The sequence below is a fragment of the Rhinolophus sinicus genome, linkage group LG05 (assembly GCF_036562045.2).
Source record: "Rhinolophus sinicus isolate RSC01 linkage group LG05, ASM3656204v1, whole genome shotgun sequence".
NCBI classification, from domain to species: Eukaryota; Metazoa; Chordata; class Mammalia; order Chiroptera; family Rhinolophidae; genus Rhinolophus; species Rhinolophus sinicus.
Genome location: NC_133755.1, coordinates 130,588,214 through 130,613,159, shown reverse-complemented (window position 1 = coordinate 130,613,159; position 24,946 = coordinate 130,588,214). Strand labels below are relative to the sequence as shown.

General features: G+C 37.0%; 1 protein-coding gene across 2 annotated transcripts in view; it reads left to right on the top strand.

The window, feature by feature from the left end:
* The first annotated feature begins 106 nt into the window (after positions 1 to 106).
* Positions 107 to 24,946, top strand: part of FBXL4 (F-box and leucine rich repeat protein 4) — a 68,055-nt gene continuing 43,215 nt past the window's right edge. Inside the window, exons 1-4 of one of the 2 annotated variants that reach the window (XM_019743411.2) lie at positions 107 to 242; positions 14,543 to 14,660; positions 15,306 to 15,888; positions 22,682 to 23,027. In XM_019743411.2, coding sequence (XP_019598970.1) covers positions 15,377 to 15,888; positions 22,682 to 23,027 — 858 coding nt within the window. In that variant the 5' untranslated portion in view covers positions 107 to 242; positions 14,543 to 14,660; positions 15,306 to 15,376. The remainder of the gene's footprint in view (positions 243 to 14,542; positions 14,661 to 15,305; positions 15,889 to 22,681; positions 23,028 to 24,946) is intronic. The other variant, XM_019743414.2, reaches the window with a different exon arrangement.

The window sequence follows — 24,946 nt, the reverse complement described above, 5'->3', positions numbered from 1 at the left end:
ACGAAGAGCTTCCAGCAGGAACAGCGCCCCGCCTCCCCTCTCGTCCCGCCCCGTCCCGCCCCCCCTACCCGGCCCCGCCCCTCCTCGCGGCCTCCGCGTCTTCCTTCCGGGTCGCGCTGGGCAGGGCTCGCTGCGGTCACGCCGGAGCGCGGGAGTTTGGGAGCCGCCCCGCGCCCGGGGCCTCCCCAAGGCGCCTAGTCGCTGGTGAAGCCCACGGCGCGCGCTCTTCCGGACCCTGCAGGGTACGGCCCTTCTTTTACTTCTCCCTCCAGCGGGTCTCCGTCTCCCTCCTTCGGCGCCGGGGATGGGCCAGGCCGGGGCGCAGCGCCGCGCTTTGGGAGCCTGGGCGCGCGGCAGAGGTCGCCACCGATCTCCGCTCATGCCGCGCTTGCGGGGCTTCCTGGGGACCCCGAAAACGGCTTACGTCCCTCGGGCGCTGCTTCTCCGCACCAGTCCGCAGCGCCCGAGGCGCCGCCCGGGCGTGCGAGCGGCGCAGGGTTGTTTACGCCGGTGTCTGCGGGAGGTGGTGACCCTGCCGCCCTGTGTTGGCCAGTCGCCCGTCTGTGTACTTGTTGCTCCTGTGCCTGCTGCCTTGATTTCCTTTTGGCATCCCATCCCTGACCAGGCCCCGGTCTTTAATTCAGAACCGCCGGGAGAAATCCGGCAGCAGCTTTGTTTCTGTTCAGGGGTGTCCTTAGAGTGCGGTGTGATGGTGAACATCCACTTTACCTCCCTGTCAGCATGTTGGCAAGGGGAGTGGTTTTAGACTTCCTTGATGGTTTCCCAAATGCTCATTGCCACGAAGTCGGGAGGCAGCCACTAATTGAAATACACGAATAATTAGAAAGTCATGATAGAAACCTGTAGTCAGGTGGTTGCGTTGGCAGCGTACTGTGTCTGGCTTTATGCTCTGTAGGGCCAACACTAGGTGCGGGGTCTTGCTTGTCTGTTCGATGACACAAGCAGCCTTTACGGCTTCCTGGTGGGTACGCCTCTGTTCTTCAGTTCAGAATATAGGCACATTTTTTCCCCCCTTAAATCTCACTTCATGCTACTTTTATCCTGTATTACATAGTGTACCTGTTGGTTGAGTAGAGGGAAATGTTCCTTATATGTCAACACACCTATAGTCCTTTATTAGACAGTAGTAAGTTCTTGGGGGTAGTGCATCACCCCATAGGAGACATTCTTTAATTGTTCATTAGAATTGAATTCCTTTTGCCACACACTTCCTTTCTGAGTACCTACTTTTTTTTTTAACTGCTTTCCTAAATTTTGGCTTTTCTGAACCCTGTATTTTCATGCTTTTCCCTTTTGCTACGACTTGAAAATCAGAAGGGTCAGCTCACTGAGATGGTTAATTTCTTTCCACTAACACCATGATCCAGTAATGTAATTTTAGTCCTCTGTACAATGCTAACTGCTTATCTTGTACTTTGAAATAGGGTCAGTTAACAAAAAACGGCCTCTACTGTGTTTGCTCATGGCCTCATCCTCTTAATTTTCCTGTAATTAGCATAATACGTTTTAACTTCAAGGTTCTAACTCTGGTATCCTCTTAGACCTTTTGCATGAATTGTGTATAAATATCCTGCTCTGTTTTCTTCTAGTACTTTTTAATGGTCTTATTCTTCATATTTACATTTTTAACTTACCTCAATTATATTTTAATGTAAGAAAGGAAGTAAGGCTCTAACTCCCCCTGCCCCCCAAATTGTTAGTGAATGACCCCATCGTCATTTGTTGAATTCTGTTTTTCCCTACTGATACATACTGTTTATCCTAGCCCCTAATCCTGGTATATGCTTGGGACTTCTGAACTGTTGTTCAGTGGACTGGCTTCCTTTGCTGATACCATGCTGCTCTTATTACTCGAGCTTTATGATGTGTTTGAATGTCTAGGGATTCAAACAATGCCTGGCATCTTGTAGGCATCACTAAATATTTTTGGAATGAACACATTTAGTGGGGTATGTTGATTTCCTTTTTTTTACCCCTCCCTTTAAAGTTTCTTGCTTATTCTTGAAATTATTTTTTAGGTCGCTTTTCTCATGGTCAGTGGAATCATTATTAGCTGTGACTAAATCCTTTCTCTTGCTAATTCCGAACTCCATGTAGAGTTGCTCTTCGGAGTTGTACATGGAGAAGCAGCTCAATTCAAAATCTCTGACTTGCATTGTGTATTAGTAAGTGTATTGTTCTCCTCATCAGCTCTGACTCAGTATGTTATGTACCTGATTTCAGCAGCTCTAAGTGGTAAATGCATATAGAAGTGATCCCTGAGACCCATGTCTATTTGTATTTTACCACCCCAACTGGACATCTTAAATATAATAGATACTTAAAAACATTATTAGATCATAAAAGAAATGTATACATTCTTTTAAAAAAAATCAAGTAATACATGCAGAGTAGCCAAAGGAGAAAGTAAAAGTGTTGTGTATCCACCTGCCCAGTAACCCAGTTCCACAGAGATCACTGTTTAATCATTTGTTCTCTCTCTTTCAAGACATTAAAAATACATGTGTATAAGTCTACATTTGTTTCATAAATGGCAGTTTACTCTATATAGTTATTTATAACTTCCAGTTAGTAATAACTGATGAAAATCTTTCTATGTCAGTGCATATAACATTATCTATTTACAGTGTTTTTGGTATTTCATTGTAGGAATAACCCAGAAGTGCTTGGTCAAAGGGTACATACGTTTTAAATTATGACAAATTGTTCCATATTGCTCTTCAAAAGGTGTTGTAAGAATAAATTTATACAATGTTTGGGAATGCTGTTGCTGCCATATCATTGATAGGAATTGTGAAGGCTGAGATTTTACCCTACTTCAAGCTAACAGTCTTGGATGCTGGCAGAAGACATGAGACTCCTGGGTCAAAGACAAAGCACAGCAGTAACAGTAGCCAGAGGATTATCATTTTCTTGTGCTGCTTCCTTGACCCCTAATTTCCACAGGGTGATGTGACGAGGGTCAGATGATTCTAGAACACACAGTAGATTGCATTACAGGAAAGGAGTCCTGAGTTTAGGGAACCCAAATCTTTCATAATAGGCTGCAAGTAAACCTGCCTAATCTTTGCGCTAGTGAGAGGCATTACCTTTATTATGCTGGAGAGTAAACAAACCTACCTGCTGCTCCAGAAGTAGACCTCCCTCTATCTGCCAAGCTGTTTGAGATGCTTATATATCCTTGAAAAGATAGTCTGTAACGAAGACAGTGTACCTGCATATCAGACATGCAGAAATGTGAGACACCTGTGAAGAATTGTCTCAAAAACAATCGCTGCTAAAATGATAGTCATTTTTTACATTTTAGTAACTTTATGGATGAAAAATACTATTGTATTACTGTTTTAACTCTGCATTTCTTTGCTTATTAATGGAATTGAATATATGTAAATGTTCATTAGCCATTTATATTTTGTTACTTACCTGTTTGTGTTCTCTTTGCGTAGTTTTCTGTTGAAGTGTTTCTCTTTTTCTTATTGATCTGTAATAGCTCTTTATGTGTAGTGGCTATTAATGACTTGGTTCCTCATTTGCGAGCGTTTTTACATAGTCTGTTCTTTCAATGCTGTTTCTGGGAGCTTTTGTTAAAGGAAATCTTTAATATATAAGTTGTCAGTTCTGCTGTTTTCTTCATTTATAGACTCTGAGTTTCCACCCCAAGGTTATTAAAATACTCTTTATATGTATTCTCATATTGGATATTTTGTATTATATATTTAGATTTTAAAAAATGGTTGCTATGATAATATTCTAAATTTACTTTTCTAAATGTCTGGACGTTTCCCAAAACATTTTTGCCAGGCTGTCCTTTCCCTGTTGTTTTGATTTGACACATCTATTATGACATACTATATCTTTATGTATTGTTTTCTCGAAACTGACACATCAGTAAGCAAAATATGTTAGTTTCCTACTGTGACTATGAATTTGGTTGAATTTATCCTTATAGATTACTATGTGTAGTTGTTTGTTTAGTGGATTTTAATCTTACAAAATATAAAATATCTTTTTTTGTCCTGTGTAATGAATGATTTTTGCCTTGGAGTTTCATTGTCTGATATTACTATTGCCATCTCTGTCAGTTTTGTGTATACCAGATAGATCTTTATTGCCCATGTTTATTTTCCATCTCTATATTATTTTGCTTTACTTGCTTCCCTTAAAAACATCAAACAGCCTATAGCTGGACTTTTATTCTCCTTTCAGTCTTCACTCCTTCCAATTTGAAAGTTTGTCTTTATTTTTTTGCATTGTTAAAAAATTATTTTTTAAAAAGATAATTATAGATTCACATGCAGTTATAAGAAACAATAGAGTTCCTGTGTATACTTCGTTCTTTTTCCTCCTATGATAACTTCTTGTATAACTATAGCACAGGAAATTGACATTGATACAAGCTACAGATCATACTGAGATTTCATCAGTTTTACATGCACCTGTGTGTGTGTTTAGTTCTCTGCAATTTTATGTAGAACTTGTGACAACCACCATAGTCAAAATACCATTCTATCACAAAGATCCTTTGTGAAAAACGGTTTATCTTTTAATAGGAAAATTTAACCTATTCATATTTACTTTTTTCCCCATCCCCTGCAAATTTGAAAATTCTAGAACCATCTATAATTGACTTTCTGTTACCCTCATACCTCCATTTAATAAGGTGAGACTTTGACTCCTTGCCTTCCCCCCATTCTTGGATCAATTGAATTTATTTCCTTTTTACATTGCTTCTGTTTTTTCTCTCTAACCATTCCTTTCAACTTTACCAGTACTGTATCTGTAATGGTTTAGATTTAACTGCAAGGTCACTGATTACTTGATAATTATGTCTTCCCCTTTTTAAAATTATTTACTTTGTTTTTGTGACTAGAATATTTTCTTAAGTCATGTTTTTAAGAAGAGTTTTGGGACGCACACCTGCATGTTCATAAATACTTTTCATTTTGTTTGTTTTCTATGTGAATAAGAGTTTGAATTAGTATTTTTTTTCTTTAGAATTTCTAAAATATTACATGATCTAGCATTTCCTTGAGTTTTTGTGAGCTTCAGTCTCTTGAATTAATTTTATATGAATATTAGGTTTCTTGCTTCCGGGTTCTAGGTCACTTATCATTTTTTTCATTTTCATTTTCAATTTATGTTTGCCACAATGTTTTCAATTTCTGAGAACTTTAAAATTTTTTTTCATTAGCTTGCCCTTATTTTATGGATCCTATACCCTATGAATTCACACGAAAGGTGATAGTTATTATTTTAAAACTATTTGCTTATTTTTTTGCATTAACTTTTTTTTTTTTAACTTTTATCTGTTTAAGTGTGTTTTTCAGGACCCATCAGCTCCAGGTCACGTAGTTGTTTCAATCTAGTTGTGGAGGGCACAGATCACAGTGGGCCATGTGGGGATCGAACCGGCAACCTTGTTGTTAAGAGCACTGCTCTCCAACCAACTGAGCAACCGGCTGCCCCTGCATTAACTTTTAGTGGAGACCATTTGCTCTAGTAGTTGAACTTGTTTCCCCGGTGTTTGAGGTGGTGAATTCTACTCATATATATAAATGCAGATACATACTGATGGGTTTGTTTCTGGTTGGGAGTCTAGTTTCTAAAGTCCTGAAAGTCACTATTCTCTTTTCTGGACAGGTAGTACCCTAAGGCCAGGGGAGTGGTTGGGGTTCTGGGATCAGGCTGAATCCCAGAATGAAGGGCAGGACACGGCAACTTCGTAGTGAATATCTTTCAGGGTGTGTTGGTCAAGAACTGACTCATAGGACACCTGTAAACAAGCTGATCCTAGGGTATCAGATCTCCAACTTGACTTGTTTGGGTCCAAAAGAAACACTGAAAACAAAGGCATATGGAACAGTTCCATTGCCTTAAGAATTCCTTTGTGAGGCCCTTTTCAGTTATTGTGCTCAGCCCAGTCTTCTCCCCTGACTTCACCGCAACCACTGATCTGTTTGCCTCCCCTATAGCTTCGCCTTTTCCAGAGTATCACATAAATGAAGTTAAACAATAGGGAGCCCTTGGGTGTGGCTTCTTTCACTTGCAAAATAGCTTTAAGATGCATTTATGTTCTTGCCTGAATCAGTGTTCATTCCTTTCTGTTGTTGAGTAGTATTTCATTGTATGGGTGTACCACTATGTATCCATTCATCTGTTGAGACAGTCTTAGATGTTTCCAGGTTGGAGTGATTACGAATAAATCAGCTATAAACATTTGTGAACAGGTTTTTGTTTTAAATGTACATTTTCAGTACAGTTGGGTAAATACCTAGGAATGGGATTGCTAGATGGTTTCATAAGGGTATGTTGAACTTTTTAATGAACTGCTATACTTTTCCAAAGTGGTTTTATTTGGCATTCCCACTGCAAGCGTTTGCAGCATCCAATTTGATATCATCTTAAAATTTGATTAATCTGTAGTTAACTCTTCCCACATGTAAAATACTAAATACTCTTTGTCCCAGGGTTTGCCCTTTTGACACTATCCTTAATACTACTATAAAGAATGTTTGCTAGGACATACAAGAATAGGCCATAAAAGAAAAAAAAAAGGTAAACAATAAAAATGTGAAAACTTTTTAAAAGATATTATCAAATAGATGAAAAGGCAAGCACAGACTGAGAGAAATATCTGCAAACCACATATCTGATAAAGATTGTATTTAGAATGTGTAAAGAACTCTTACAAGTCAATAGTAAGAAAACGAAAAAAACTGATTTAAAAAACCAGCAAAATAGACATTCCACTACAGAAGATACAAATGGTAAAGAAGAACCTGAAAAGATGCTCCACATCATTACTAGTCAATTGAGAAATGGAAATTGAAAGCACAAGATATTATCACCCACATACTGGAATGGCTGCAGACTGACAACCTTAACTGTTGGTGAGGGTGTGAAGCAGCTAGAACTCTCATATATCGCTGGTAGACATGGAAAATGCTACAGCCTGTTTGGAAATATTTTGGCACTAGAAATAACCCAAATGTCTATCAACACGTGAATGGATATGTCCATATAATAGATATGACCTGGCGATAAAAAGGAGCAAATGCCTGAAATACGTAACTGGGATAAATTTCAAAGATATGCTGAGCAAAACAGACAAAGGAATACATATATATTTCACTAATACCTAACTCTAGAGTAGAGGACAATCTGATTTATAGTGACACGAAGCAGATCAGTTTTCACTTGGCATAGAGAGTGGATTGGTGGTTGAGAGGTGACACCAGGGGGTCTTTTGGGCTGATTGAAATATTCTGTATCTTGGTTTGGCGGTCGTTACGTTGGTAATGTTTTTCTCTGAAATTAAGACCTAACCGGAAAATAAGCCCTAGCATGATTTTTCAGGATGACATCCCCTGAGCATAAGACCTAATGTGTCTTTTGGAGCGCAACTTCATATAAGACCCGGTCTTATTTTCGGGGAAACACAGTGTATGTCTGTGTCAGAGCTCATTGAATTGTATACTTAAAATAGAGTGCATTTTTTTGGAGTGTAAATTATTCCCCAAAGTTAATTTAACAGTATTACACTGTTTTAGTTAATTGCTTTTTAATTTGAATGGCTAGCGGTGACATACTACCTATGACCTGTACTTGGATTTTTGTTAGGAAGGCTAACTAAATTCAGTATGTTTTTACTACGTAAAATGCTGTTTATTTAATGTACGAAAATGTAGAGCTAGTGTTTGGCTAAAGTAAATTCACACCTACTTTGTAGTTTTCATAGCTAGAAAGAGATTTTTTTTCTGTCTTCAGTGATTCCATTAAAATTATCCTCAACCAGAGATCCCTAATTTTTTAGTTATATTCTAGGTTTTAGTTAAATATACATCATGTATCTGCTAAAGATTTAGGGTTATTCTAATTATGTAGTTCTTCCCATCCAGATGATTTATTCTTATGCATCATTAAATAATTAGGAAAAGGTAAACTATAGATAATACATTATCTAAGATGTTATATTGTCATACCTGTATAATTAGAAGCATGTCCTTTGTCACTCGGTGACATAGTACCTTGGGCAGGAAGAGGGTTTCCAGATCGATAGTATCCGAAAATCACAATTCATGTCTCCTACAGCTCGGCTTTAAAACAAAACAAAACAAACAAAAAATTGACTCCTTAATTCCTTTTCCTTGCTGCTGAAGATTACTAACACCCCTGCCAGTTCTGAAAATGCCCCTGGAATACTTCATAAGTTTAGATAGGCTTGTTTAGGAAAGGATGAGGAGAAAATATTTTACAGAATATTGACCATTATCAAATTCTAGTTTAAATTCTAAATTTTATCCCTTGTTTTCTGACAAGTTCATTCCTAGTTTGACTTCTTAGCACTTCTTAGTAAGTCCTCGCCATTTGTTCATTAACTCTAGAAGTTTTGAAGAGCCACGTGTGTCCCAGTACTTTTTGTATTTTTGAGGCCTGCTTTGATTCCTGGAGAGAGCGAGGTACTGTTTGCCTCTTTGATTTTCCCTCCACCTTTAGGTTTTTCGTTCTTGTTGGTGCCCTGGACTTCTGCTTTATTTGCCTGGATTTCCAGGAAGCTTTGAAGCTGGATAGAAGGTTGTATTCTCCCTGTTCATCCACCTGGTTTAGTTAAGAACTCTACCTATTTATTCTATATTGAGAACTTGTTTAAAAATTGGAATCATAATAAAAAATGTTTTCATTGGAGGAAAATTTACTTAGAGGAAAAGAGAGGCACATAAAGTCATAATATTCTACCCCAGTAGTCTCCTGACAATGTTACATTTTTTCAGTGTAGTACATTGGAATGTAAATAATTATGATGAAGAAAAAGGATGCTTTGGCTAATACTCAGCCTTTGCTCCTCCCCAGCATATCTAATACCAGAACAACATCAACCTGTGTTTTTACCCTTGCTCTTACTGCCTTTTATGAACTGTCTGTTCCATCTTGCTCTTAAGTTATCCCCTTTTTAAAGAACTTTTTCATCCAGTTTTTCCAGTTTCCCATAATCACCTTATGGTCTTAACACAGGTTTAGAGTGTTAAAAAAAAAATCATTGTATTTGAGAAAATAGCTTTCTTTACCTCTGCAATCATTTCTTTCATGAATTTTTCTTTAATTTCAATCAGTTTCTTTGTGGGCAAGGTCAAGTCTTTTCCGTACTTGGGCTGCTTTTGTACTAACAGAAGTTACTACTTTTTTACATTCTCTTTGAACAGTAAAATTTCAATATGTATACTATTCCTTATTAAATGGCTTCAAAGAAGGTCATACATTTGATTCTTACCTATTGTGTTTTGGTTTTTATGATCCATTTTCCCCCTCTTTTTCTCTATATCAAGGAAAGGGACTTTTTTTCATTGTTTGGTCTACATGTACTTTATCTGGAAGAATCACTGGTTTCGTTTCTGTGTTATGTTCATTCTCTCCTGCCATCTTCTCGGCCAGTATTCAAAAAACATAACAAATGTTTATTGAGAATGTATTGGCCTGTGCTAGGTCCTATAGGTGTACTTATAATTAAGACACATTCTCTGAACCTGAAGAATTCATAGTCTGAGTAGAAAATTATCTCAGCATATAGGAAATGACAGATAACATGAATGAGCAAACAAAAAGTGGGTGATGGATAAGGTCTGCACCTGACCTTAAAGGATGAAAAAAGGTGCCAAGCTGAGGAAGAGCAAGGGCATTCCAGGGCAACTCAGCCTGGGTGGCAGGCTTGGAGACGCTCAGGTGGGAAAGCAGAGGAGTAATTCTGGTGGATGTGCCGCACGTGAGTGGGTATGTGGAAGTAGAGGGGAGAGGGAAAAGACTAGTGCCAAGGGAGGTAGAGCGTTCTTGTGTATCATTTTATCAGCAAGACAGCCGTCCTTTAATGGTACCTCTATACATTTGAGAATGAGGAAGAAGGCAACTCAGAGAGGACTGAGAAGCAGTTATCTGAGAGGCGGAAGGAGATATAAGAGCCTGTGGTGCCACGGAAACCTAGACGGGCAGGCCAGGACAGAGGGCTGGTTATGAGTGTTAGCTGTGCACCAAATTCAAGTATACTTCCACTCTTCTCGATTGATAATTTCCTTCATTCCTCCATGTCTTGATTTCTAGATTCAACCAGAAAAGTCGTTTCCTCAAAATAGTATCTCTTGATCAGTTTTAGCAGGATACAGAAATATAATAACATTTAAGGTTCCACCTTTTTTCTTGATTTGTTACCACATTATGCACTCTTTCATTTTAGTATTAGGCTGCAAAGCTGCCTAAATGCTCTTTTTACCCCCCTCTCATTTCGTTGACATGTCTCTGTGGGATATTTCGCAAGTAAGATTTGTGTTGTGACTTGCCTTCAGTACATGACTATACCTTTATTGTCTGTCCATTTTATCTTTTTCTGTATCTTTTCGCTTTAAGTTAAGAATCCTCTTTTGAGTTTTCATCGTGTTTTCCAGGTTCTTTCATCACTCTATGAACCTAGCTTTTGGGTGGTCCTGGCTCAAGTTCATTCCCATTGCCTCCTTTTGTTTATTTCATGAAAAGTCCATTTCCTCCCTTCGTTTTCCTCTGCCGAAGCACAAGCCGTCTTCTCTGCAGTTCCTGCCATCCTGCTTCTCTCCGCCTCATCGATTCCCCATCTCACTTCAAATCTCAGTAGTAAACATATGTTCTCCCTTGTCTATACCTCTTAATTTCTCTTTTCCACTGTTAGTGCTTTCTCTGTAATTGTATTATTTAACTTTGTTAAGCATTTTATAATATGAAAGATGTAGTTGAAAATAAAGTTGTAATAAAATCATGCCCTATAAAGCAAGTTGTTTCCCAAGGAGTATGGAAGTCTCATGATACAAGTTAAAATGGCTATTATTTTGTATTCCTTGATGATGCTAGTAAAAAAGTTCAGTGTGTTACAGAGAATTTCTCACCTCAATCATTGTTGATCAGTGTTTGGATTAAACAATTAATGAAACAAAGATCACCCTATTTCTAATTTAGACTCTTTGTTAAATGGAAAATAATATTTATATATGTTGTGAGAGTCTTTAAAATTAAAGCAGCATTTTGAATGAACTGGAAAAGAAAATGTCTCCCAAAAGGTATATTTTATGATCACCCTTTTGGACAAATTTAGTGTACGAGACTAATAATTATTTATTTGCACAAAGTGGGAAAAATCACTTTGTTTTTGAATCCCGTTCCCCTCACAAAATAGAGTTATGGTATCTTCTGCATTGGGTTTATTGACTATTGGGATGTTTATTGGTTATCACAAATTGCCTCCATGCCTTGGCAAAACTCCAGATGTGCCTGGACAGTTTGGACTTTGTATCAGTTGTAGCTGCCCACATGTGTCCTGAGACTATAGCTCTCTTCCCTTCTGCAGCTTCATTTCCCAGGGAAAAGAGTGAGCTGTCCTTTCTTCTCCATATGTTCTTCCCCACCCCAAAACGCTTTTGTGTATCCTCTTAGTTGACTGCAAAGGAGTTTAGAATCAATGAAGGATGTTTGCAATGGGTTTGCACGTTCCTCTTTTTTATTTCTATGTCTTGTTTTTTTTCAAAAACAGGTTTTAACTTCGTTGCATTTTTCTGAATTGTATTGCTGATAAAAGAATAAATATATTTGCTTTTTCAGTGTTTTATACCCTGCTTTTTCTCCTTTCAGAAATTTATTTTGTCATGTTTAGCTTCATCTCACAAAAAATTAACTCTAAAAATTGTTATTCATAGTTGGAAAAAAAGTAAAGCATCCATTTACATTTCTCTTGTATACTAAAGAAATTTAAACATATATATTTACAGTTTATAACTCATTTTTATATGTTGCCTCAGTGCAAAATTGTATTTAACTTTAACACAGTCTTAAAATGATATTGTCCATATGACAGTCTTGCTGCTTTTGATATTATCCCATAATCCACAGTGGTAAAAGCTCACTGGGAAACAGTTACAAAGTTTGTGGTTTGGTATGTCAAATAGAATTTGACTTTCACAATTTGTCTCAATTTTTTTGCCAAGAATGATGGTGAACATTCACATGAATGATGATACCTTATTTTGGAGGTGTTTTTTTGGTTTGTAAAACTTTTACTTTGTGATAAATTCAGTTTTATAAAGAAAGTGAATGGAGCTTAGTGGAAGCAATTTATAGACTATGGATTGAGCAGTGATGTCCAAAGATTATACAGCCAAATTCACGCGTCCACTTTGGCAGGTGGTATTCTGTCCTTCTCTTGAAGATTTCCAGGAGTAAAACATCCAGTCTTCCAAATCAGCTGATCTATCAGTTGAGTTGGATACTTGTGCATTGGTCTTTATTCCCCACATTTCATTTTTATAGTTTAAATTTACTTCATTAGTTCTTTTTCTTTTAAGAAAGTGAGCAAACAAGTAATTCTTTGGAAAACTATTCTTTTTAATTTACCTGGGGGCCTACTTTGGTATATATGGTAAAAGGAAGAGTTGTATCTTTTCAAGTTTTGCTGTTAAAGATTAGAGGTTTGTGCAGTTGTGAAATTTTTTTTTTACTTGTGGGATTTATACTTGTGGCAGGTGAAATGTTTGAATAAGCAAATGATATCCTAGATAATGACTTTTTCCCACCTTTGTAACATGACCTATACTTCAGCACTTGGTGTTACATGTCCTGAGGCGAATCTGATTTGTTGATTCATGATACATCAGCACTGGGAACATGCGCTGCAGAAACACCTTCTGTATTTTAATACACGCTTTGTTACTCTTCTCCAGAAAATGTCTTTTTCACATTGTGCTATTATTGCTTGTTCTTGGGGTGCCAGTTTTTCCAGTTAGTCTACCTGCTGGACTGCCCCTCACCGTGGTTCATTTTCTCTTGTGGGCAGTAGGTTTTGAATGTGATACATCTTAGAAAGGGTTTAATTTGTCCTGTGCTGTGGAAGCATCCCTGCAAAGAGGTTTCCCATCTGCCCCTAACAGGTCCTAACGTGTTACTAGTTCAGGACTTTTTCTTTGTAAGTGTTTTGGTTTGGGGGTTAGTGTGGATTCTACACCATAAAGATAGTATGAATTTAGGCCCCCAGTCTGTGCATGGTACATGCCGAACGGGGTTCTGATTTCACTCTGGTGACTTTCCCCGTTGCCTAAGTGGATTTCATTCATGTCTACTTGGGCTTCCTGGCCAGTGAGCTAAGTTTCCATACTCCTGGTTTCTTGGATAGGGCGATCTTTTTCCTTAGCTTTGGCTTTATGAACGTACTTCCTAATGTGACCTGTGGCTTGAAATGACCTTTCTGCATGGGTGTTAAAAAATCTCCTTATAGCCATTAAGGCCTGTACCTGGTTCCATGAGTCATATTAGCTTCAATTCTTGCTCTCTGCTCTTTGATTTTTCTCATTGTTTCTTACAACTGTGGATTTTCCTCACTTGCAGCTGTTTTTTTACTGTTTTATTTGTTACATTTTGTCAAGCATTTTAGTGAGTTTGGATCTGGCTGGGATTGAGAAACAAACATGTTAGTATGTAATTTTACATTATTTTAGAGTTTCATAATTTTTTTTGTTTGCTTATCACCTTTTTGTCAACATGTCAATATTTTGTGCTTACCGTGTTTCCTGGAAAATAAGACCTAGCCGGACCGTCAGCTCTAATGCGTCTTTTGGAGCAAAAATTAATATAAGACTCAGTATTATATTATACCCAATATTATATTATATTATACTATACGTGGTATTATAATAAAATAAGACCGGGTCTTATATTAATATTTGCTCTAAAAGATGCATTAGACCTGATGGTCTGGCTGGGTCTTATATTTGGGGAAACACGGTAGTATGTGCTGAGTACTTTGAGAAACAAAGGTCTTTGGCTAGATTCCCTCCTTCAAGAAACTTAGTCCTAATGTAGACCCTTGTAGATCTAGGATATATATCTGATATAAAGGTAATAGCAGGAATAAGCTTATTTATGTGTTTTATAAATTACAATGTTTCACAATCTAAGTGCTAAAATTTTGAAAGGCTAGCACATTGCTCTACTAAAGAAAAGTTGGTACATTCCCTTTCTTTTACTTAGGAGAAGTTAAACTTAAGACTTTACAGGTAAAAAAATAATTATGTTTGATTTCCTTGTTTGTGTAGACAAGAGGTTACTTGATGCAGACAGGTCAGCCCTGGGTAGAGCTGGCTGGAACAATGGCAGTCACCCAGAGAGCTGCGGCCTCTTCTAACTGGGGTCCTCTTGACTGTTAAAAGTTGCAAATTAGTCAAAATTTTAAAAACCACTATTTGGTCCCAATAAAATATGTCTGCTGGCATAGTTTGACTCATAAGCTGTGGGTTTACAATCTCTATATAGAAAGGGTTCATTACTGTATTTATACATTCATAAAATTAAAAATATATATGTTAGTTATTCATTAATTGTTCACAAATTCAGAAAAATGTGACCTATTCAATTTGAAAGTTGTTTGTCTAATAAGTAACTGTTCATCTATGATAAATCTTTTTGGGATATTTGACTTCCTAAGTTGGAAATAGAAATATTTTCTAAAACTCTCATCTTACAGGTAAAAGAATGTCACATTTCAACATTTGTAACTGAAATCAGCATGCAATTTGCAGGCCACATGGATGAGTGCCAACTTTTGCATTTCCTGTGTGTATCCTGTGACCATTCTATCTGGGGTGAGTGATTTCTAAGAGTGGCTGGCAACAAACCAGATGCCAGCCAGCTGTGGACTGCCCTAACAAATAATGCTAAGAGTTATAAATTAAACACTGTCTGGTGATCTGTGATGTGTAAGGAAGTTAATTTAGTTTGTCTGGATTAACTGTCACCTCCAGAAAACTATATTCCTATAATGTGAAATCCGTACTTAGCGTGTTTGGACATGAGTAATAATTAATAATAGGGAATCATTTGTTAAAAAAGTGAAATTGTAAAATGCCAAAGATTCTTTTGGATTTACAGCACTGTCTTAGTGGTTCACCATATATTTTAAATAACTTTAATTTTAAAAGTTCAAGGACTTAGTATTTCTTGAATGATAGCTATAATTTTGCATAAAATAGGGGGGTTTGGATCATTCATCTTCCATTGCCTTATAATATTAGTTTTGCTTCTCATATAGCATAAAATTGTATACATTTTTAATACTTAGTTTTCTTAAAAACACATTAGATAGATTATACCAGAGATTCACGTTTACTGTGAATTTTGGTTTTTCAGTTTCATTCTCGGAAATTACCTTGAGTTAAAAGCCTGTTTATTACCTTATTCATGCTTATTTAAATTATTTTACTTCACCAAGCCATTCATTTTTTTTTTAGAACATCCTTCAAAGAGTTCATGCGTCTTTCTGAGGACATCTGACCTTTTGAACTTCATAATTCACATCTAGATGTCAACAGTCTTCCCCATGTTAACAGTTCTGACTATGTTTTATTATTTATGCCTTCGGCGCCGAGCCAGGACAGCTGCAAGAGGAGAAGTAATGAACAGCCATAGAACTGTAGAATCCAACAGCAGAACTTCCCCTTTGAATGCAGAGGTGGTCCAGTATGCCAAAGAAGTGGTGGACTTCAGCTCTCATTATGGAAGTGAGAATAGTATGTCCTATACCATGTGGAATTTGGCGGGTGTACCAAATGTATTCCCAAGTTCTGGTGACTTCACTCAGACGGCTGTGTTTCGAACTTATGGAACATGGTGGGATCAGTGCCCTAGTGCTCCCTTGCCATTCAAGAGGACACCGCCGAACTTTCAGAGCCAAGACTATGTGGAACTTACTTTTGAACAACAGGTGTATCCCACAGCTGTGCATGTTCTGGAAACCTATCATCCTGGAGCAGTCATTAGAATTCTAGCTTGTTCTGCAAACCCCTATTCCCCAAGTCCACCAGCTGAAGTAAGGTAAGACTCATTTTCTAATAATCGAGCTCGATGGCTGGAAGGTTTGGTTGTTTTAACATTGGAGGGCATTTTTATTGGAATCATTCTCTAAAGTCATTTAAGCAAATTTGATTTTTAAAATTTTCCTTAGTTTTGTGATAGGGAAAGATCACGCATGTGAAGATTTAATGCATTCTTCATACCTGTAGCACCTCACACCATGATATTCATAGATTCTGAAATTTGCATGTCACAGAATTTTCTGTAAACGAAAAGCATGATTTGAACTAATTGAAACATGCCCCACTCTGAGAAGTTAGGAGGAACTATGACTTCTAACGTATTTTCAAACAGGCATCATGTTACTGCTTTTAAATACTGAGAGGCGGTCCATAGAGGATTAGCTTTAATATTAGGTGAATGTTTCTCTAACAAGCATATTCATTTAAAAATAAATGTTGCTTTAAGTAATTCATTCATTCTCTCTAAAAGCCTATTTATTTACACCATTAATTTGCATAGCAGTGCCCCTATCTCTTGCTCTTGTAGTTTAGCCTCCTTATTCTTTAAAATATAATTATTTGACCAGTGGTATATTCACATTTCAATAATTAGAAAGTGCAAAACACAGTCTTGTGTGTGCTGTGTTCTCCATGTGCCCAGGACATACCCTTCCTTCAAAGAAACCACTCTTATCTACTTTTTTTTGTATTTTTTCCATAGTTTTATGCAGATATCAGCAAATATATTCCTATTTTCTTTGTACACAAAAATAAGCACACTGTTCACATTTTTCTGTACCTTATGTCATTTAGTAGTATGTATTGGATCTTTACATATGAGTGCAGAGAGCTTCTGCATTCTTTTCTACAGTTGCAAGTAATCTACAGAGTAGTATATGTGTACCCCACCTTATTAACGACTCCCCTTCTGATGCATACTTAGTTATTTCCATACTTGTAAACATTAATACAGTGAATAACCTTGTCACTTTACATGTGTGCAAGTTTATTTGTGGGTAAGTTCCCAGAAAGATTGCTGAGCCAAGGGTCTATGCATTTGTAATTTAAATATATAGTGCCAAATTTTTCTTCAAAGAGGCTCTACCTGTTTTTATTCCCACTAGCAATGTATGTGCATACTGCATACATGTTTTACCAAAGCCTCACCTATAGACTGTGTTAATACATTTTAATATCATTGTTAGATTGCTAAACAGTTATCTCATATTAATTTTAAGTTAAAATTATTTTATTATCTCTGAGGTTGAATATCTTTTCATGTTTAAGAGCCATTGATATTTCCTTCTCCTTGAGCTATCTCATCATATTATTTGCCCATTTTTCTATTTCTTGTTAATATGATCAGTTTTTAGATCTTTGTATCAGTTTATAAATTCATTCATTAAATATTTGCATGTGTAGCACGAGCTAAGCATTTTTCTGGGTATTGAAGCCTCATCAGTAAACAATGAACAAAACAGATAAAATTCCCTGCCCTTATGAGCTTATTCTAGCCCCTAGCAATTAAAACTGTAGGACCCCAGCTGTGGAGGGGGAGGGCGGGCAGGGATCAGCTGCCACTTGTCACACTGCTTCCTTAACGTCCCTGTTTCCTTAACTCTAAGGGAACTTCCAGCATGCTAGTAAACAACTGCAGAGGACAACTTAACTCAAGCTGAAGACTGCTGGTGTTATATAATCGTTATTTGTTCTTTTCAGAATTACTTGGCTAATTCATTGTGAACAATTATTAATACATCAAAAGTTTTTGAAACACAGAAAGCCAGCATCTTTTAATACACAGATTTTTTTTTCCTAAGAAAAAAAAGTACTTTAGGCAGGATCCTTTCATAGGTGAGAATTGATTTATTAGACTCAGTCATTCTTTGCCTTTTACCTACAAAGTCATCCACTTTTTTCTTAAAAAGCTGAACAAATTTGGGGATAAAATCTATGAAACATGTAATGTCTTTAATCTGAAAATTAATGTCTGCGTGATTTTGAGTATAAATTATGCTCTTGGGTTCTTAACTGAGAGCTAAGCAGACAACTTCATTTACAATGTATCTCTAATGTACTTAACTGATTTTTAGCTTTATCTTACTGAAAATACCATTAAATTTTAGAAGAGAAAGAATCTAACCAATATGTATTATTGGAGAGTAAAAAACGAGCCTCTTAAATTTTACTGATTATGGAGTCAATAGATTTTTTGCTGTTTAACAAACTTGTTAGAAAATACCAAAAGAGAAAATATGCAAGAAAAAAAAACACAACACAGTTTTTCTGCCCAGATTCAGTAACTGTTAACATTTTGGTGAATTTCATTTAGACAAAGATATTGATTGAGCACCATCTCTGCTAGAGAGCCAGATGAATGCAGATGTTCTTTGAGTGTGACTCTTAAGATCTCGACCAGTGATTTCCAGACTTTGGGCTTTCGCAGAGCTCTTAGATCCAGTGCCCCAGAAAGAGACCTTGAGAGGACTCTTCCTGTCCAAATGATTTGTTAAGGAAGTGCTCCTGGGGAAACCAGTAAGGGACTGGGGAAAGTGCCATGGGGAAGGGAAGTAGCCAGGCAAGGATTTCACCTGTGAACTTCCAGTCTGCCTGGAAGCAGAATTGCTGGGGGGAAGGGTTCTTACGCTCCTGCACCATCTCTCCCTGGCTGTGGGCTGGCGGAGTGGGAAGGGGAATGCACATGAGGAGGAAGAGATTGCGATCGTATTAAAGAAAATGATTGGAATAAAGGCACATACATGCCACCCTCTGAGTGATAGAGGCCCCAGGAACCCAGGTAGTTTTCTAAAGAAGATTGCAGGTAGAAGCCCTTCGGAGTGCAGCAAGCAGATGGGGCACACAGGCCTGTCCAGGAGCTCTAAGTAGGGAACGTCAGTTACAATAAACCAGTGAACATAATAATGATAATAAAAATTAGAGAACTGATATAGGGTTGTCAGATTATGTACTTTGTTAAGTAGGCACACATTAAAAAGGCAAACAAATGAAACACCAACATCATTTATTGTCACCATCATTTCATAAAAAGTAAGCTTAGTTTATCCTGAGAAATTAGCATGATAAGAATCTCAAATAAAGAATGGTTGGCAAATATACACATGTATGTGTGCATATTTTTATATATACCAATATAGTCCTTTTTTTTTTTTTAATATCTAGTCATGGAAAGCTCCATCACACACTGTCATTTGGGAACCACTGGACTATACTGCTTATTAATTTAAATGAGCACCTGGTTTTATGCCCACCTTAGGAATTAGCAAATGAGAGAGTGTGTTGGAGTAGCTCAGGAATTTATTTGTGGGAAATGGACTTGTAGTCCTAGAATATTCAGAATTTAAAAGCAATCTTTCCCCATTTCGTCCGGTTGCATTTCTTTGTTCAACGAATGAAGTAGAAAAGTTACAGGTTGTTCTACAAGATCTCAGAGCGTTCTGACTTCTTACCTAGTGCCCTGTTAAGGAAAAAAACAACAAAAAACGGTGGTGTAGAATGTCCTATTCTTGAGGATAAGATCTTAATGGATGCTTGTGTAAGAGTCAGAAACTAGGCTAGCCCAGGGTTACACATTGGAAGAGAGAGACGGAAAAGATGAGAAAGAAAACGAGGCCGTATTAAAGAAACTAATTGGAATAGTTATTTGGGGATAAAATTTAATGGTATGGATCTCTTCTGGTTTGTTTTTGTTTTTTGAGTGTTAAAAGCATTTTCACTATATGATATTGAAGTTAAGAAAGCAAGGAGAAAGGAAGTAACTGACAGAGAATTTGCTGCCAAAGGGAATTGCTTACGCAACGATTTCACAAATTGGTGTGGTCTGGCCTTCTTGACTTTGTGGGTCAAGAAGCATGATTTTGACATTTAAGTCAGAATTGACCAGACCTTGTATTGGTTGATCCTTTTTAAAGCAGATTCCAGTTTGTTAGCGCTAATTAGAGATGGGCTGGGAGGCAGGAAGTGTATAGGTACCCCTGCCAGCATACTTTTATTGTTGTTGTTTTCCAGTTCTATCCCTTCACTTTCAACTGGTGAAATGGAAGAAAGTTGGCAAGAGAACTTCTTTGTGTTGGCTACTAGATATACGTGCTAGCCAGGAGAAATTTTGATTTCGGGAAGCTTTTTGCATCCATGTGCCTGGCTTCCAATCTGAATACGTTAGAAAACTTGCTTTTTCATGTTTCCGTTGATGAACTCTCTCTTCCTCTCTTATCTACATGCTGCTTCCAGGGATCCCTAGAGAGAGTTTCTCAGTGGGCTAACAACCGCTCAGCAGTCACACAGAGTGGTTTGTTTCTTTGTTTCCAAGCACTGGACTCATAGTGCTCAGTACACTCAACAGAAAGAGAAGTAAGTGGGCTGGTGAAAAGAATGCCGTTGGTTACTATCCCAGAATTAAGTGGTCCGAGTACAGACCGAAGCACAGCCTGAAGGGGATTCCAAGCTGAATTTTGCACATCTGATACTGTAGATTTAAAATACTCACATAGAACATTGGAGGTTGTCCAATGTGTGCAGTAGATAAACACAGTGTGTGAGCGTATATAGTAAACACATAAATGTACAGACTACAAAGGCCATGAGTTAAAGCAGCTTAATCACATCAGCGCTGCCCTTGGCCTAGAGGACTAAGATTTTGGATTGTCTCACCAGAAGAGAGAGAGAGAGAGAGAGAGAGAGAGAGAGAGAGAGAGAGAGAGAGAGAGAGAATACATGTGTTTGTATTTGCTTGCTTGTTTTCACTAACTAGTTTTTAAGATTCTGGCTTTAGTTTTCTAGAATAAAAAAGATATTGTTATAGTCTCTTGTTTGGTAAAATAAATAACTTTCTCTTTCTAACTTTGAAATAACATATTCTAGTAGGGAATTTTCAATAAAAATTCACTTTAATAAAGATACCTCAAAATTAGTTTGTATTATTAGTCTCATAGTGAACGTTAATGTGAGTCAAATGGCCACAGACCTATAAAATAACTTTCCCATCTTGTTGTTATTTCTCTTTACTTTTTAGGTTATCAAGAAAAGTCAAAATAAAATACAAATAAGGGAATGATACTTGAAAGTATTTTTATATTTAGATATAGTTTTAAATCTTTCTACATCCTAACATTCTACTTTTTAAGTATGCTGTCTTATGATATATGTAGAAATTATGATACATGTATAACTAAATATATAATATCCATGGTATATAGAAGTCAGAAGCAAGAATGGTACTAAAATAGCATTAACCCTGGTATGTTTAAACAGCAAGAAAGGTTAAGGAAGTCAATTTAAGGCATCACATTAACCTTGTCTGTACTGCAAGGTACTGAGGACGTTAGTAGACGAATACATTATTAAAATAGTATAGTCCTGCTCCAGTCAGTGCTTTTCTTTAAGATTATATTTGTGATTTTATAATGTAATTTACATTATACTACAAATCAAGCTATACACAAAGAACATGTTTTTAGATTTAGATCTCAGTAGGTCATTGGGCCTAGGATGGGAACTGACATATCGGGGAAAAATCCTCATATAATTAATAAGTGTATAAAATATTTTAAGTGTTATTAGTTATCAGTGAATTATAAATTATGTCATACGGAGATATAGCTCACTATGAAATTAGTAATTTTTAAAAATAATTAATGCTCTCACTGGTGATTCTTCTATACTATTGGCATAAGCTTCTTTGAAAGCAGTTTGTTGTATATATTAAGAGACTTAAAAATATTCTTAGTCTTTGACATAAAATCTTTATTAAAAAATTCTGCTAACTAAAATAAATACTTAGGAATAGCATAAAAATATTTATTGAAGTATTTCCAGTCTGTGTTTTTAATTTTCTCTGCTATATTAGGAAGCAATATTAGAGAAATATTTACTTATGACATATATATGAGAATATTATATATATCTAATGATGCTATGTTATGAAGAATCTTTAAGTAATTTTGGAAAATAGTTTTATGAGAAGACATATGAAGAGATGGAATAAGAGTTGGGCCTTGAGGAGTAGATGGGCAGATAATTGTGGGTTAGGTATTTCATTGGGGGGAGACAACATGAACAAAGACACAAAGGTGGAAATAAGTTTATTATTTGAAAAGTAATGATTAATCTGACTGGAAAGGAGGAGTTCATTTTGGAGGAATAGGAAAAAATGTTATTCACCTGTTAGGTGTTAGATACTTGCTAGGTAATGAGGATACACAGATAACTGAAAGATGACAATAATGGAAATTTAGGAGAAGGGCGTATGTAAGAGACAATTTCATGAAAATTTTGACAAAACTTAATAACTGGATAAAAGAAAATCAAAGATAATAAAAATTTTGATTTTGTATGATGATAGTGACAGAAGTAGAAAAGGAGACCTTTGTGAGGAAGATGATAAGTTAGGTTACACATTTGGTTTAAGACATGCACACGAGAGAGCTTTACCACGTGTGCTTTCTTCTTACTTTGGGTTTACTTTTTCTTTTAAAACTGAATGTTGTTCTTCATGTACCTCCACCTCTAACTACCCATTCCAGTTTTTAACTGACCACATGAAATCTGCCAAAAAGGACTTTCTAGGGAGTTGTAAAAACAATTAATGTAGTAAAAATAATTTAAGTAATTAGGTCTTTGGCATTTAGTTCTTAAAATTTGTTCATGTTCTGGAAACAATACTTGTGTTTGGTTCTATACACTTTATTTAATGCCTTTGCTTCACACTGTAATGTATCGGGCATGCAGCCATAGCCTTACGGTAACAGTAAATCTCATTCTAAACTGTTTTACAGAGAAGTTTCTTTCTTTGGCAGATGGGAGATTCTTTGGTCAGAGAGACCTACGAAGGTGAATGGTTCCCAGGCTCGCCAGTTTAAACCTTGTATTAAGCAGATACATTTTCCCACAAATCTTATACGGCTGGAAGTAAATAGCTCTCTTCTGGATTATTACACTGAATTAGATGCAGTTGTATTACATGGTACGAAGGACAAGCCACTGCTTTCTCTCAAGACTTCACTTATTGATATGAATGATCTGGAAGAAGATGACTATGAAGAAAAGGATGGTTGTGGAATGGACAATCTTAACAAAAAGCTTAGCGGCACTGCCCTCAGGGAAGGGCCAAATAATGGATATTTTGATAAACTACCTTATGAGGTAAGCCAAAGATATTCAGTAGTAATATTGGGTATGACACTGTAGTTCTTTCAAGTTTAGGTATTAATACTTATTATCAGAGAAATAGAAGCATTGGTAAGGCGTACATAAGCTGATGTGTTGTATACTTGGATTTTGGGAAAACTAGACAAAATTCTGTTAAGTAGTTTCACCACTTTTGTTTTAGATTAACTTTAGTGATTTTGGATAAATGATGAAATATATGTTATTGTATCACTGATTAACAATAAGCAAAATACATGAATCAATAATAAATTATTCTCCACTTTAAGTCATAATTATACAATGTAAATATGGGTAATATGTGCTTAACTTTATATCAGTTAAGTTAAAGATAATTTCCCATTAAAAATAAGAGGAATAATAAAATTGTGAGAGGGATGCTTATACAATGTAGTAGTTCACAGTTTCTCCAAGTGTCATTTATTCTTCTGTTCCAGCTCTATTCTATATTCTTCTAAGTAGCTATAATTTTTGGTCTAAGCAGGTACAGCGTGCCGTTACCTACAGTCTTGTGTTCAGTGTGTCTCCACAGGGGCATTTCTGCAGTATATTTAGCATCCCTGGCTCCTGGGCATCAAATGCCAGTAGCACCACCCCCGAGGGTGGGGTAGAACCAGGCATTTCTGTCCCTTGCTGAGAACTGCTGTGTGTAGTTAAAAATAATATAATTCAATTTTTTAAAGAAAAATTTAAAACCTCTAATTGTAAGCAATTCGGACTGTGCCCCTTCCAAATTGGTGGGTATTTCAGGTTTCATTATAATAACACAAGTAGTTTAAATTGCATGGAACAATATGATAGCTTCTTGAATGCCTATCGGTAACTATAATGTCTGTGTAACATTTTACAGTTAAAATGCTATGGTACATCTTGTGAAATAGCTGAGGTTCCACATAGATGAATGTAAGGATCCAAGGTAATTCCGTCAGTATGCCTTGGGGACCATGATCCAACCCAGGCCTTCTAGGGCAAGTCTTGTGATATGGAAAGGAAGCTTCACAGATTGAACGAGACCCTCTGGTCTTTAGTGGGAGGAGGGAGGAAAGATGAGTGGAGTTGGGGAAAGAGAAGAACATGGGATAGTGACAGTGTAGTTCCCCAGGGCTGCAGGAGGCTCTGTCCCAACAGCAGTGGGAGCACTTCATCTGGAGGAAACGAAATCACTTCTTGGATTCTTACCCATTTCCTAGAACTACAACATAGAAATTTAAATTCAGCAAATACATGTTAAACACTTACTGAATTTTATCCAGGCCTGATAAAATAGTTGACACTTAGCATTCAGATGAATAACTGAGGGGAACTTTAGGCAGAGGGAAGAGAATGTACAAAGGTGTGGAGAAGTGAAACTGTGTGGGAACGCTAGCATTTCCATACGGCGGGAACAGGCTTTGATAGCAGAAGCTGCAAGAGATGAAATTAGATGGAGGCTCAGGGCTGCCTCAGTGAAGAACTCCACAGGACAGCGTGCATAGATGACAGAGAATTGGGACATCCTAGCATTGGCCGGGCACAGCCTGCATTGCTGCATACAGGGGACTCTGAGTTTTACCAAGAGATTTGCATTTTATCCAGTGGGCCTCACGGTGCTCTGTTTCTCCAGTACACGGCAAAATCAGTTGGGGGAGTCACACATACTTCAGACCATATAAATAGTTTACTTGTGGTAAAAAGTGAGAGCAGATCCAAGATTATACCTATAATAATTTCACACTCACTCTCTTTTGTTTTCTTGTATCCTTCATATGCTTTTTTGGAGTGGGAGAGAAAGTGTGGAATAATTGCTAATGTTCCAGGAATTATCCAGAATATGCAGGCAGTTTTGCACATGCTTCAACCCACAATTAGAATAATTGCCCAGGTGTTTGGCATCATGTAAACTTTGTGGTATTAAA